The sequence below is a fragment of the Phalacrocorax aristotelis genome, chromosome 1 (genome assembly GCF_949628215.1).
Source record: "Phalacrocorax aristotelis chromosome 1, bGulAri2.1, whole genome shotgun sequence".
In the NCBI taxonomy this organism is placed as follows: Eukaryota; Metazoa; Chordata; class Aves; order Suliformes; family Phalacrocoracidae; genus Phalacrocorax; species Phalacrocorax aristotelis.
This window is the reverse complement of record NC_134276.1, coordinates 203307119-203321296: the sequence shown is the minus strand read 5'-3', so window position 1 is coordinate 203321296 and position 14178 is coordinate 203307119. Positions and strand designations below refer to the sequence as shown.

General features: G+C 45.4%; 1 protein-coding gene across 1 annotated transcript in view; it reads left to right on the top strand.

The window, feature by feature from the left end:
- The first annotated feature begins 10875 nt into the window (after positions 1 to 10875).
- The window catches only part of PRKAR2B (protein kinase cAMP-dependent type II regulatory subunit beta), a 94533-nt gene continuing 91230 nt past the window's right edge, over positions 10876 to 14178 (top strand). The window contains exon 1 of the mRNA XM_075081370.1: positions 10876 to 11531. Within this exon, the coding sequence (XP_074937471.1) occupies positions 11201 to 11531 (331 nt within the window). The 5' untranslated portion in view covers positions 10876 to 11200. The remainder of the gene's footprint in view (positions 11532 to 14178) is intronic.

The following is a 14178-nucleotide window of genomic DNA, read 5'->3' as shown; positions in this document are numbered from 1 at the left end:
ATGTTATAAATCAGCCTGAATGTTCTGGCTAGCCTCAGCTAATGGATGGTTCCTATGGATTAATCTGTTTGGAATTTGGGCAGCCTCCAAACTGTTCTGCAATGTAGGCCCAGAGAGAGGGATTTCAGCAAAACATCACCATCTCCCCAACAACCACCGGATTCTGTTACACTCAGCAGAATCTTAACAAAGCAAAGATTCTGCCCCATTGGCTCCAGACACAGCTATGTTCACGCAGCCTTTAGGTGGAGTAAGTGTGAACAACAGCAGACCCTGTGTCCTGGTTTCAGCTGGGACAGAGTTACATTTCTTCGTAGTAGCTAGTATGGGACTGTGTTTTGGATTTTTGCTGGAAACAGTGGTGATAATGTGGAGACGTTTTAGTTGTTGCTAGGTAGCACTTACACTGGTCAAGGACTTATTTCAGCTCCCCGTGCTCTGCCGGGTGCACAAGAAGCTGGGAGGGGACACAGCCAGGACAACTGACCCAAACTGACCAAAGGGATATTCCATACCATATAATGTCATGCTCAGTATATAAAGCTGGGGGGAAAAGAAAGATGGGGGGGACATTCATAGTGATAGCGTTTGTCTTCCCAAGTAACTGTTACACGTGATGGAGCCCTGCTTTCCTGGAGATGGCTGAACACCTGCCTGCCCATGGGAGGGAGTGAAGCAATTCCTTGTTTTGCTTTGCTTCCGCGCACAGCTTTTGCTTTACCAATTAAACTGTCTTTATCTCAAACCATGAGTTGCTTCACTTTTACTCTTCTGATTCTCTCCCCTATCCCACCGGGGGGAGTGAGCGAGCGGCTGCATGGTTCTTGGTTGCTGACTGGGGCTAAACCATGACACCCTGAAAAAGGAAGAAGGACGGACTGTTACCACTAGTGTAGGAGACTTTTGCTAACTTACATGGCTGCCCTTTCAGCTCCACATATATAACTGTTGTCCTTAGCAAATGGGTTCAGTATGAGCAAGGATTACTTACACAATAAAACATGAAAAAGTGCTGTTGCAAAAGTATTTGAATCTGAAAAAAGCACACTTGAAATAAATAAGGGGCACTGGGAAATCACATTCTGGCAACTGCACAAAGTGTGTGCATTTCCCATAGAATTGAATAAAAATAGATTGTGCCAAAAACGACGATAAAAACTCATGGGAATGCGTGTCTGGCACTGTTTGTACTCCACTCCTGGGGCTAAAGTTGAACTATTGAAAGGGTGGTGCAATTATGAATTTTACTTTAAAAATGTAAATATTTCCGTTTCTTATAAAAGTGTAAAAAATAATCACATACTTTCTTTGATGAACCATAAGTCTACATTAAAGGGCCATTTAAAACTCATTGCAAGTCAACTAAGTTAAGATACTTATATTGCATTCATAAAGTGATTGATATGATGGGGTCTTTAGGTTCTGCCAAAATAGAAATAGTAATGTCATATACAGACATATATGTATGCATGTGTATTTATTTATACATGCACACACATATACTTATATGAGAGAGAGATAGAAAGACAGTCTTTGTGTTCCAGAATCTGTAAAGGTCATTACATTGAGATTATTTTTTAATCAAATGCACATTTACAAGTTCTTTTAAACAAACCATCCTGAGACAAACTGGGGACTTGGCACTCCAGTGCATAGCTCTGAAGAATCCACGTTTGTCCTTTAAGGTCTGCTGGTTTGAATTTAGGTTCTTCTCACTCTTCCAAATACAGACACATGCCTTCCCTCACAGATAGGCAATACCTGAACCCCTTTTGTCTGATGCCTTTAACACACAAAAGCGTCTGTCATACAGCCCAGTGTGTCTACCTACCCAACCCAAGCTGTGCATAGATGTGCAAAAAAAAAAAAAAACCAAATTGAGAAAGAAACACATCCTTCATTAGGGTCAGAATGGTGGTTTTACTCACTAATGCTATTCTCAGTTTTCACCAGGATGAAAGTCTGCAAGAACATCACCATTGCATTAAGGTTCAAACACAGGAAAATATTTCAGCTGGTGCTTATGTGTCTTCTTTAACCAATACTTATGCAGATGCTTTATTCCTCCTGACAATAATAAATACTAATTTATTCAAGACAATAATGAGTAACAATTAACTATCAGGGAAAAAAAATCCAAACCCCAAAACCCAGCAGTTAATGCCTACTGAAAAAGTTGCCTCTTCCCTAGGAGAACCACAGACTCCACAGCTCTGAGCCCCTCCCTTTGGAAATTAGCTTCCAAGAAACTTAAGATAATTCTCATAATAGATTTGTTTGGAGGAACATTGGCAGTTAATGAGCAACGCAAGGCATGGAATTGTAGGGTTGTCCTCAATCCAACAGCTATTTCTACTCCTTTGCTCCCTGTTTTTGCCACACAGCAAATTCTCTGAAGATTTCAGACCTAAGCTCAGGAATAGTAAGAGGAAAAGTGGGGTTGCAGGGAGAAAGTTAATTTTTCAAAAATCATCACATTCCCCAGCTCCCTCAAGGAGAATGAAAAGCAAAACTATCCATTCACTATAGCTCTTTTGCATTTAAATAATACCCAAGCATCCACAGTGGTGACTGTAGATTTTTAACAGCATATTTGTACTTTGATTTTCTCACTATCACTTCATATTTCATAAGGTCAAAGAACTACTGCATCTTTGGGGATACTTGTGTGTTCCTCTGGAGATATGAAAGAGTGTCACTTTCCAAGAGAAGATGTTGAGCCATTTCTGATAAGCAAGGCCAACACTATTCTTTGCCTTAAAGGGGCTAGAACAAACCACTAGACTATCTAGACTGATATCCTTCATCACTTAGATCATTCAGTATAAACCTCTTCTACTGAGCATAATAACAGCTCTTTAGATAAAGGCTGTGAACTCTCCCAGTCTTTTCACCTCAAGGCATTTCCTTCAGCTTATTAATAATTCCTGTGTCTCTTTTCTGCATATCTCCTATTTTTCCATATTCTTTTGAGCATATGAACACCAAAACTGTAAGCCGTACACTTTTACTGGTCTCAAGAGTGCTTTACAAAGGGAAGATCGCCCATTCCTATTTTTGGACTTCCTCTTGAAACAAACAAGAATCTCATTAGCCCTTTTCTCTACAGAATTACACTGGGAATACAAGTCAAGCTCTTTCTCCATTTTGATCCCTAAACCTTTTTAGAAGCACTGCTTTCCAAGATAAAGCCCTCCCATTCTGTAGAAACATCTTGCACTTTCTTCTGAAATCAATGACTTAATATGAGTTGTGTAAAGAAAGATTTTATTTAAATGGACAAGTTATCCAGACTACTCCATGCTTCCCTGAGCTCACTGATATCACCGTTCTGACTGAGTTCTGTGTCATCTGGAAATTGTATCAGCAACATTTATACTTGTTCCCAAGTGATTGCAGGAGGTGTTGAATAGGAGCAGCCTACTGTCAATTCCTGGGGAACTTCTCCATCTGATTATGATTTTCTGTTGTCAAGTACTTGGAGAGATGTCTCTGTTAGCCATTTAACAGGTTGTGTTGACAGTGTACAATGCCATTTTTATAAACAGTGTAGGACACTGTATGAAATAAAATCCTCAAAATAGCTGAAGTCTACTATATCTACACTGTCATTTTATCTCATTACTTTTAAAATGAGAAGGTTTACTTTTAATGGCAAATTCAGCACTCACTATATTGACTTTAAAAATTCTAATCAAATTTTTCTGAAATTACAGGTGATTGTGAGTGCCCAAATTGAGGCACATAAAGAGGACTGATTTTCTAAGAAAGGGTATACAGTAGTTTCTGAATATCAAGGACAACAAACAACATATATCAATGGAAATCAATGGCTGTTCATTCACTGAATAATAACAGTTTTATGCAGATAACAACAACAACAACAACAACAATAATAATAATAATGTCACGAAGCTCATACTTCCGGGAAAGTCCAGTTTTGGGTAAAGGACTAGGATGAGTGGAAAGGTACGGGCCTTGAAGTCAGAAGATGTGATATTTTGCAATTCTTTTAACCATATTATCCCAGTAGATGAGGTTGTTTGAAGACTTGGTTTCATGACCAAAGCAAGCCAACCTAAATTTGACTTGCTAATAAAAGGATAGTCTGATACTACTCCTCCTGAGCTGTGATTTCTGCTCTCCTCTCTCTGTCAGCAGGATGATTCATCTCAGCTCTACCAGGTGTTTGAGTGACTACATAGCCCTACAAGTGCTAAAAAGGTGATACAAGGGAGAGGAAAGAAACACTTGTTCAAGAGTTAGCAGGGTGCCATTTTGGTGGGGGGAAACTCCTCAAACCTTATATCAGGCTAAACTGATTGTGAATTGATACTGAAAATAGCAGGGCCTATTTCATTTACAATGCTTGACCACTATTCTGTTTCCTGAGCTGGATTCCTTCCATCCCAGGTTTTGACCTTAGCCTTTGTGCTTGCTCAGGGAATCATAGAATCATAGAATTGTTAAGGTTGGAAAAGACCCTTAAGATCATCGAGTCCAACTGCTAACCTATCACTGCCAAGTCCACCACTAAACCATATCCTCAAGCACCACATCTACCCTTCTTTTAAATACCGCCAGGGATGGAGACTCAACAACCTCCCTGGGCAGCCTGTTCCAATGCCTGACAACCCTTTCGGTGAAGAAATTTTTCCTAATATCCAACCTAAACTTCCCCTGGCGCAGCTTGAGGCCGTTTCCTCTCAGCCTAATGCTTGTTACTAGGGAGAAGAGACCAACACCCACCTCACTACAACCTCCTTTCAGGTAGTTGTAGAGAGCGATAAGGTCTCCCCTCAGCCTCCTCTTCTCCAAACTAAACAACTCCAGTTCCCTCAGCTGCTCCTCATCAGACTTGTTCTCCAGGCCCTTCACCAGCTTCATTGCCCTTCTCTGGACATGCTCCAGCACCTCAATGTCTTTCTTGTACTGAGGGGCCCAAAACTGAACACAGTACTCGAGGTGTGGCCTCACCAGTGCCGAGTACAGGGGCACAATCACCTCCCTGCTCCTGCTGGCCTCACTATTCCTGATACAAGCCACGATGCCATTGGCCTTCTTGGCCACCTGGGCACACTGCCGGCTCACGTTCAGCCGGCTGTCGACCAACACCTCCAGGTCCTTTTCCTCCAGACAGCTCTCCAGCCACTCTTCCCCAAGCCTGTAGCATTGCATGGGGTTGCTGTGACCCAAGTGCAGGACCCGGCACTGAGCCTTGTTGTCTCTCATACCGTTGGCTCTGGCCCAACAATCCAGCCTGTCCAGGTCCCTCTATAGGGCCTTCTTGCCCTCCAGCAGATTGACACTTCCACCCAGCTTGGTGTCATCTGCAAACTTACTGAGGGTGCACTCAACCCCCTCATCCAGATCATCAGTGAAGATACTGGGCAGGACTGGCCCCAACACTGAGCCCTGGGGAACACCACTCGTGACCGGCCGCCAACTGGATTTGACTCCATTCACTACCACTCTCTGGGCTCGGCCATCCAGCCAGTTTTTAACCAAGCGCAGAGTGCACTCGTCCCAGCTCTGAGCAGCCCGCTTCTCCAGGAGAATGCTGTGGGAGACAGTGTCAAAAGCCTTACTAAAGTCCAAGTAGCCAACATCCATAGCCTTCCCCTCATCCACAGTGAGGGAAAACCCTCACTGGCATAAATAAAAATTTTACTTGAGTATGTAAATGGCTACTTGGTTCTTGCCATTCAAGATTTACATTAGGCAGTAGAAGAGTCAAGTGTTTTGAATCCACAGAAGAATAAGCACAGGCAGAGCAAAAGATATGAGATGGAGAACAGGAGACTCAAGTGAAGGAAGAATCATGAGGAATGTGTTCAAGTTTGATCCATGAATTACAAGCACTAGTTTCTTATATTATTGACAAAACTGGACATTTTTCTGATAAATAGTTTTGGGTTTGGTACTGGATTTGGTAAAATAATAATAGTGACATGTTCTAATGAGAAGAATAGAAAACGAGGAAACTATGGATTTACAGAGCTGCAAGTTCTGTTATTGCTGAAAAAATATATGGTTGAATGATTGCCATTAAAAACTGCTAGTAAGATCTTCCTAGTAAGCCAGCATGAGCTGAGAAGAAAAAATTGTCAATATATGTGACATTTTAAAGGTATTTTGGAAGATCAGAAATTGGTACGTGATTATTCCTACGAACTGTGGTTGTTCAAAACTTACAAATCAGCTATTGCTTGTTCAAGAGCCAGCAAGGAAAAATATTGCCATATCATTAAAGAGGTTTTGAAGTAAATATAAAACATGAAGGGATTTGCAGGTTACTTGTCAGCAACAGCTTTTAATCATGAAATATGCAAAGGGTGTCTGCATTTAAAATTTCAAAATCCAGGACAAAAGCTTTAAGAAAACACAAATCAAAAATCTTTACAACACAGGAAATACAGTGAGTAACATCTCCCCCACCCAAACGTCAGTCTTTTCCCACTACACTGCAATAGGTATAGGGCCAGGTTTTGTCCTGTGTTTTCTGAAGTACAATATGAACTCTCTTTCCATTGAGAGCCACCATTGGGAGTCGCTAGGTTGCCAACTTAGGAGAGAGACTGCTACAGATAAAGAGACCAGGGTCTTTTCTTTCTGGGCTAGCTGTGCAGCTGGTCCAGGCAGATGATAATAATAGTCCCTCTTGCCTCCAAGAAGGTAAATAAGAGGGGTTTTTAAAAGCCTGTACTCCACTAATGTGCTTGCTAAAGTGACTTTCCACTCAAGCAAAAAGGCTTTACCCAGTCTTACACTCAGGACATTAAGTGCACACTTCTGTCCCCTTTGGATGACATGCATTGCATTGCAGAGCTTAGCCAGGGTTAATCAGAAGATGGTTGGTTGAGAGAATGTCTTTGAAAGGACTGGAGAAGGATGTTCCTGTCAGGCAAAAAGTTGAACGCTGGCAGAAAAAAAGCTTGTAGTTGGCTGTTGGATGGACTTTGTTAGTTCAAGTTTACTACATTTACTAAATTTGCATTTACCCTGGTAAAGACAAGGCTTGAAAGTCTGTCACTCCTTCCTTCTGCACTCTGTTCATTGTCCTCTACAGGATTAGAAAAGATCTCATTCTCCGATCACTGACAGAAGCAGTCCCAACCACTGTCTGAAGTATGACATCTGGAATTGTTGCATGGGAGATGCAGTGCTTGCTATTTCTCAGATGCTAGCTGTAGTCTCCTAGTTTTTCACAGCCTTGAACCAGGTGAAGGGACAGATTAACATGCAAAGCTGGTAAACAGTGTGTTATGAAGGGTGCATCTGTTGGCTACGAGGAAAGGAGATAATGCAAGTCTTTACAACATTTTATTGGTAATTATGAGGGAAATGTTCTGCCCAATTCCTTTTCAGTAGAGAAGGGTTTTTCGAGGTTTTCCATTCCCTTTCATTTCAAGATGATGCTCACAGCTGAACTAGAATGACACACAAAAATTAGTAGCAACTAATAAAACTCATTGGAGAGGTGTGAACTGATACTCATTATCTAACTGTTCACTCTGCTAGACATAACACATTTTGGTACAGCTGTCCTCCTTAAGAGGGTTTAAAAGCAATTTAAATGTCAATGTAAACTCCTTGGAATAGAAAGTATCTAAGGAAACCAGATGACACCAACTTGAACTACAAAGTTCACTGCCATCCTTTGAGATAGACCAAAACTCAAGTCTCACTAGACACAAATGTTTTGGGCTGTTTTGAAAATTTTTTAAAAAATATCATTATTTAGAGTGCCACCACTTAGGAATCTCTTATTCAGATTATCCCAGTTTTGCATACAAACATCAAAGACTGGCTCTTGAGGATGTCCTCAGAGAAGCAATCTCCTTTCATGACTGGGAGGATGGGAGGGTCTTGCAAGCTAAGGAAGTCCTTGATTAGATGGGAAAAGACACTATGCTGCTGGTAAATTCCTAGAATAATACAGTGCCTTGTCTAGCTAAGAGGAAATCTTGGGGATGACAATCCTTTTAGTCCTGGAGGACTGCAGTAGATGGAATATTGTATGCTCACAGAACACCTAGTTCCTGGAAGGTCCAACAAGTACCAACACTTCCCTTCTTGGAGGTTTCCTCAGAGCTTAGGTATCTCTCAACCTGATCACAACAGATCAGCCCTTTCAGTGGCGTAAGAGGGTTTTTAAGATCCTAAACTTGTAAGAGAGCCAGTCTGGCATTTCTAGCTAAACCATCCTCTAGAATGACTAAGGTATGCACCTGCCCGTAATGTACAGATGTCAGCTCTCCTGCTGCACTTGGTTCTTGGCCATTGTAATGTACATGGCTAGATGCTACACCAGCAGTGTTTAGTAAAGGCAGCTGTGGTCAAGGCACGCCAGCACTGGGGCATGGCATGAAGTGGGGTTGTGCTGGCTAGGCTGTGAGGCCCCCCAAGTCACTGCAGCAAGTTTTAGAGCCTGCTGCTGCAGCAATCTTCTGCAGCCTAGAGACCACTTGTGGCCTGCCCCCAGAGGACTAGCTTGACCTTGAAGATGCTCCCCAGGCTGGAAAGTGCTAAATATCAGTGAATTTCACTTCAAATATGTACTTCATAATGGCTAGCTGTAGGCTTTTCCTGCAGAGAGAAATGAATCCACAAGATGTTGCTCAAAGGTATTCTACAACTCCATTGGCAGAGGTGCCTCTTGCTTGCTACAGGGCAGCAATATCACCAGTGCATGCATGGATGACTCACAGAATCACACAGAATCACAGAATGGTAAGGGTTGGAAGGGACCTCTGGAGATCATCTTGTCCAACACCCCTGCTTGAGCAGGGACACCTAAAGCAGGGGGCACCGCAACGCATCCAGGCAGGTTTTGAATATTTCCTGAGAAGGAGACTCCACAACCTCTCTGGGCAGCCTGTTCCACTGCTTTGTCACCCTCACAGTAAACAAGTTTTTTCTCTTGTTGAGCTGGAATTTCCTGTGTTCCAACTTGTGCCCATTACCCCTTCTCCTGTCATTGTGCACTATTGAAAAGAGCCTAGTCCATCATCCTGACACCCACCCTTTAGATATTTGTCGGTATTTATGAAATCCCCCCTCAGTCTTCTCTTCTCCAGGCTAAACAAACCCAAGTCTCTCAGCCTTTCCTCATAAGGGAGATGCTGCAGCCCCCTGATCATCTTGGTAGCTCTCCGCTGGACTTGCTCAAGCAGTTCCCTGTCCATCTTAAACTGGGGGGCCCAAAACTGGACGCAGTACTCCAGATGTGGCCTCATTAGGGTGGAGCAGAGGGGGAGGATAACCTCCCTCGGTCTGCTGGCCACACTCCTTTTAATGCAGCCCAGGACACCATTGGCCTTCTTCGCCACAAGGGCACATTGCTGGCTCATGGTCAGCTTGCTGTCCACCAGCACTCCCGAGTCCTTCTCAACAGAGCTGCTTTCCAGTAGGTCAGCCCCCAACCTGTACTGGTGCATAGGGTTGTTCCTCCCCGGGAGGAAATTACTAATTTCAGTAATTTGCCTGGTCTGTAACACTTTGAAGATCCAACTTGTGAACCAAGCTCCATTTGTCACATTGTGTATGTGTTTTCAAATGGAGCTTGGTTCACACACAGGGTTCCACTTGGGAACTAATTAAACTAAAAATGGCTTTGAGATCCAGATCTGTGTGAAGAGCATCATAGGGATTGCTGTATTTTGTTGCCACATTACTTGAAGTCTTTCAGTATCCTGCTGCTATGAACGCAAATTTTGACAGCTTAGCTTACCCTAAGCCCTTATGAGGTATATTTCAGGACAATTTGAGTAATCTTGAATGTTTAGTGAGATCAATTATCAAACAACCAAGTAGTGCCAACCTTAGACTTTTTAGCAGTTAGTTTGCTTGGTGTATAAAAATAAGAGTCTAACAGATATTTCTGGAACCCCAAAACATAGGCCAAATGTTCAAAGGTGATGAACCAGAGGGTGATGCAATTGTCATGCATTCTGAGGATCTCACTTGCAAGAAGCCTTATGAAGAACATGCACTTGTAATTGCTACTTACTTACTTAAAATATTTAAGCTTCCTGGTGATGACAAGCAGCACCTACTTGCCACTGTGCTAAGTAGTCTCTGCAGCATGACTTGGAAAAGCATCTATGCTGAGCATTGGCGCTCGGCAACGTTAGAAGAAAAAATCCAATTTAAATAATTGTTTTTCTCCTGCTAAATTTTTTATGGACCTTAGACAACCAGCTGAAAACAGGATACGTCTTTTAGCACCACATCACCCCTTTCATGCTAAATAATATAGATGAATACAAACAGATTGCTATCTGTTTGTATATGTATATGTATATGAATGATGTGCGGAGTATCTTTTAAGGTGGTGCACGGCCGTTACAGTAGTAATTGGCTATGAAACACGGCATCCACCTCGGTCCTTCACCGAGCGGGGACATGTGCGCTCATGAGGAGTTCCCGCCGATCACCGGCGCGGACGCCCGATCCCCTAGAGGGGAAAGGCACCCAAAGGCCTAGGGCACCGCGGGTACGGCGGGGAGCCGGCGGGACCCGGCGGCGGCGGGGCAGGGGGCCTGAGGAGAGCCCATCGCGGCGGGGGGCGGGAGGCGAGCCCAGCGGGAAGCCTCGCGGAGCGGGGGGGACTAACAGCATCCCGGCCGGCTGCGAGGGCTGCCCGCCCGCCCGCCCCGAATAGCTCCCGCAGAGCTCCCGCCGCGCCGGGGGTCCGCAGCCGGGCCGGGCGCCGCCGTGCTGTGCCGTGCCGTTCCGTGCCGTGCCTGCCAGCCGGCGGCGGCGCGGGCGGGGCGCGCTGCGGGCCGCAGTCCCCGGCGGGAGGTTGTCATGGTTTCCCGGGTCACATGTGCGCGAGGTTCCCCCGGCGCGGGGGGAGGAGGCGGCGGGGGCGGGGAGCCTTCAGTCACGGACGGGGCCGCGCTGCCGCCGCGTCAAGTGTGGGGCGAAGCGGAGCGAGGCGCTGCGGCCGCTACCGAGGCTGCTAGCGAGCCGCTGCCCTCCGCGGATCCGCCCCCCGCCCGCTCCCACCTGCGCCGCCGCCGCCCGCCCCTTTCCCGTGGCCAACGGGCGATCCTCCCGGCGCGCCTCGTCCCCGGGCTGCGGACCCCCGGACCCGGCCGCTGCCAGCGGGCTCCCCCCTGTTCCTCCTCTTCCTCTCCCCTTCCCCTCTCCCTCCCCCTTCCCAGCCAGGCTGCGCCCCTCCGGCCGCCCCGGCATGAGCATCTCCATCCCGGCGGGGCTGACGGAGCTGCTGCAGGGCTTCACGGTGGAGGTGCTGCGGAGCCAGCCCGCGGACCTGCTGGAGTTCGCCCTCCAGTACTTCGGGCGCCTCAAGGAGGAGGCGGCGGCGGCCAAGGCAGCGGCACCGGCGGAGAAGGAGGCGAGCGGCCGCAAGGCGGGCACCCCCGCGCCTGGCCATGACAGGGGCAGCCAGCCGCCGCGCCGGGGCCTCCCCGACGCCCGCGGGGTTAACTTCGCCGAGGAGTCCATGCAGACCGACTCGGAGAGCGGCGAGGAGGAGGAGCAGCAGCAGCAGCGGTTCCCGGGTAAGGGCCCCGGTGGGGAAGGAGCGGGCAGGGCGGGGGCGGCTCCCTCGGCTGCGCGGGCTCAGGTGGGCAGCCAGGGAGGGGGCTTCCGCTTCAGCGGCCTGGCGGGTGCGTTAGGGGCGGCCCGGGGGGTGTCGTGGGCCGCACACAGGCCCCGGCGGCCGTGCGTCGGTGTCTGCGGCGGGGGCCCGCGGCCGTGGGGAGCGGGTTGGGCTCCGTGACCGGAGCGCGAAGGGGAAGAGGCGGCCTCCGCGGCTGCAGTGTGGGCAGCTCCCCCGCCTGCCTGGACGCCAAGCGGCTGAGCCCACGGGAGGTTTCCCGTCTCCCGCTGCAAACTTTAACCTCCGGGCTTTCCCCTTTTGTTCAGCGGTGCTGGGTGTGGGGCGCACAGGTGTCACCGGAGCCCGCGGCTGTACCGCTTGTAGCGTCTAGGCCTGTGATGGTCCTAACAGGAGACCTGTGCATTTCCTTTTTATGAGACCACGAGAGAGAAAATCTACCTTTTGTGGTCAGTCCAATGGTACGCCTACCTTAGAAAACACGTCTGGGCATGTTACTGTATTTACTCACTTGATTAAGCATTTTACACAGAAGTCCCTACATGTGTTGTGAGAAGTAGAGCACAACTTAAAAAATAATTCCGTTTTGAAAGCCAGGGTGAAATTTTCTGCACGGTAGAAGGGCCTGTCGAGCAGGCGCAGCTGTGAAGACAGCAAAGAACGTATGTGGTATCTTCGTGTTTGAGGGTAACACCTACCTGTACACAGCTGATGATACCTTATCTTTGTGTGGTTGACAGGCTTTATGTAGAGATGGTGCCAGTACATCAGCTGGTCTGATCAGTGGAACGAGTAGTAGCTGTCTCTGAAGGGTGTGCAGTGCTTCGTCTTTGTGTCGTGAGCAGGCTAACTGAAGGGTCGGTCAGTATGGTTAGATGCTGAGAGGTCAGTCAGTAAGGTCAGATGGTGAAGAGAAGGCATTCACGCATCTTTATCGTTAGCTGATGTTTTTGAGAACAGCTTGAAATCGAAGTCTATCTTATCAGATCATTGCAGCATTCATTCCTCCAGGTCATGCTGGAGGTAGATGTACTTGGCAGAGTACAGAAGCCAGCTGTTGGCTGAATATCAGTGCAGTTTTTTAAATAATGTTTTATGTGCATTTTATCAGGAAAAAATGTAGACATTTAAGAACTGGGTAAGTTTTCTAAATGCTTTATGTTACACTGTAAGACAGTCGCCATTCTTTTCATCTGTTCTTTGCACCATACCACGTGTATTAATGAGAATTTGAGTCCTGCAGATTTATGTGGTAATTTTGAACTCTGACACTGATTATGTGAGATTAGTAAAAATCTGGGAATTCGCTGTCTTTGAAAACTGAAATGGTGATAATGTGGAAGAATGAAATTACTATCTTAATTCACTAACACTAGACGTGGTTTTCAAACATGAATAATTTTAACACTGAACAGACTGGTGAATGGAGACTGGAATGTTGCATGGAGGGAGGCGCAGAAATGTAGCCTGATTTATTAGCATGTGTGTGGTGTTTTAAGAAGCTTTCTAAGCTATTCTAATGAATACCTGTAATCAAGATTCTCTTGATATTCTTTTGGTTGTGATCGTGAAGAAGGAAAACCATTATTGTCAATATTCTTATTAAAGGACATGCTAGAATGACTTAATTTAACTAATTGGTTTATGCATTGGAGGAAAAACCCCTTCAAAATATCACATTTTTAAGCCTAATATATTTTGAAAGTTTAATTGTATTACGGCTTATTTCTCTCAGTTGGAATAATTAGTAATTAAAAGTAACAAAAATGGAGATATTTGTGAAACCACGTGGAAGGTGAATAATAAGTAAGTTATAGTAAATGATTACTAATGGTGTACTTGTGTATGTGCGTTGTGCAGCAGTGTGTATTTTAAATTCAAATTTTACGCCTGCCCTGAATATGTATTATTTTAAGGGAACATAACAATGCATCCACTCAGCCTTTTGTTAATAACTGGTGGCACAAAGGCTTTTATTCATATAATTGTTTAGTGGATTTAAATACCAATTTTAAACCATATTTCTTTTGTGCTTTTCCTGTTTCTATAAGTAGCAGTTCTTGAACTTCAGTTGGGGGGAAATTTTTTTTCCCTTTTGCCTTCATGAATAGTCAGACTGCTTCTGTATAGTCCATTTGGCCTGTTTGTACAGTGCTTTTGTACAGGAGAGGAAAACAAATTGGAAAAGTTTATAAGCAAATGTAAAATAAAAACCTCTGGGAAGGAGCTCAGACCTGGTGGTGGTATCTTTTCTTTGTTAAAGCAGCACACTTGAAATGTCAAGCTGACAGTATTCCTTAATTAATTCAGGAAGGACCTTGTTAAGTGCTCCTTGTAAATGCTATGGTCTCCAACCTTCCCCGCAGCCTGATCTATGTTTCTCAATACCTACAAGTGCTGCAGTTGAACTCTGTCATTATTAGTTTTGTCCTTGAAATGCATTTTGGAAGGTACATCAGCATTATCCTGTTACAGATTATGCCTCAGATCATAATTTCTGGGTTTAAAAGAAAAAAACCCCTATGCTCAGGATTAAGAGTCATATGTGAACCATGAATTAAACTCTATTCAGGTCCTCTGCTCTGTCC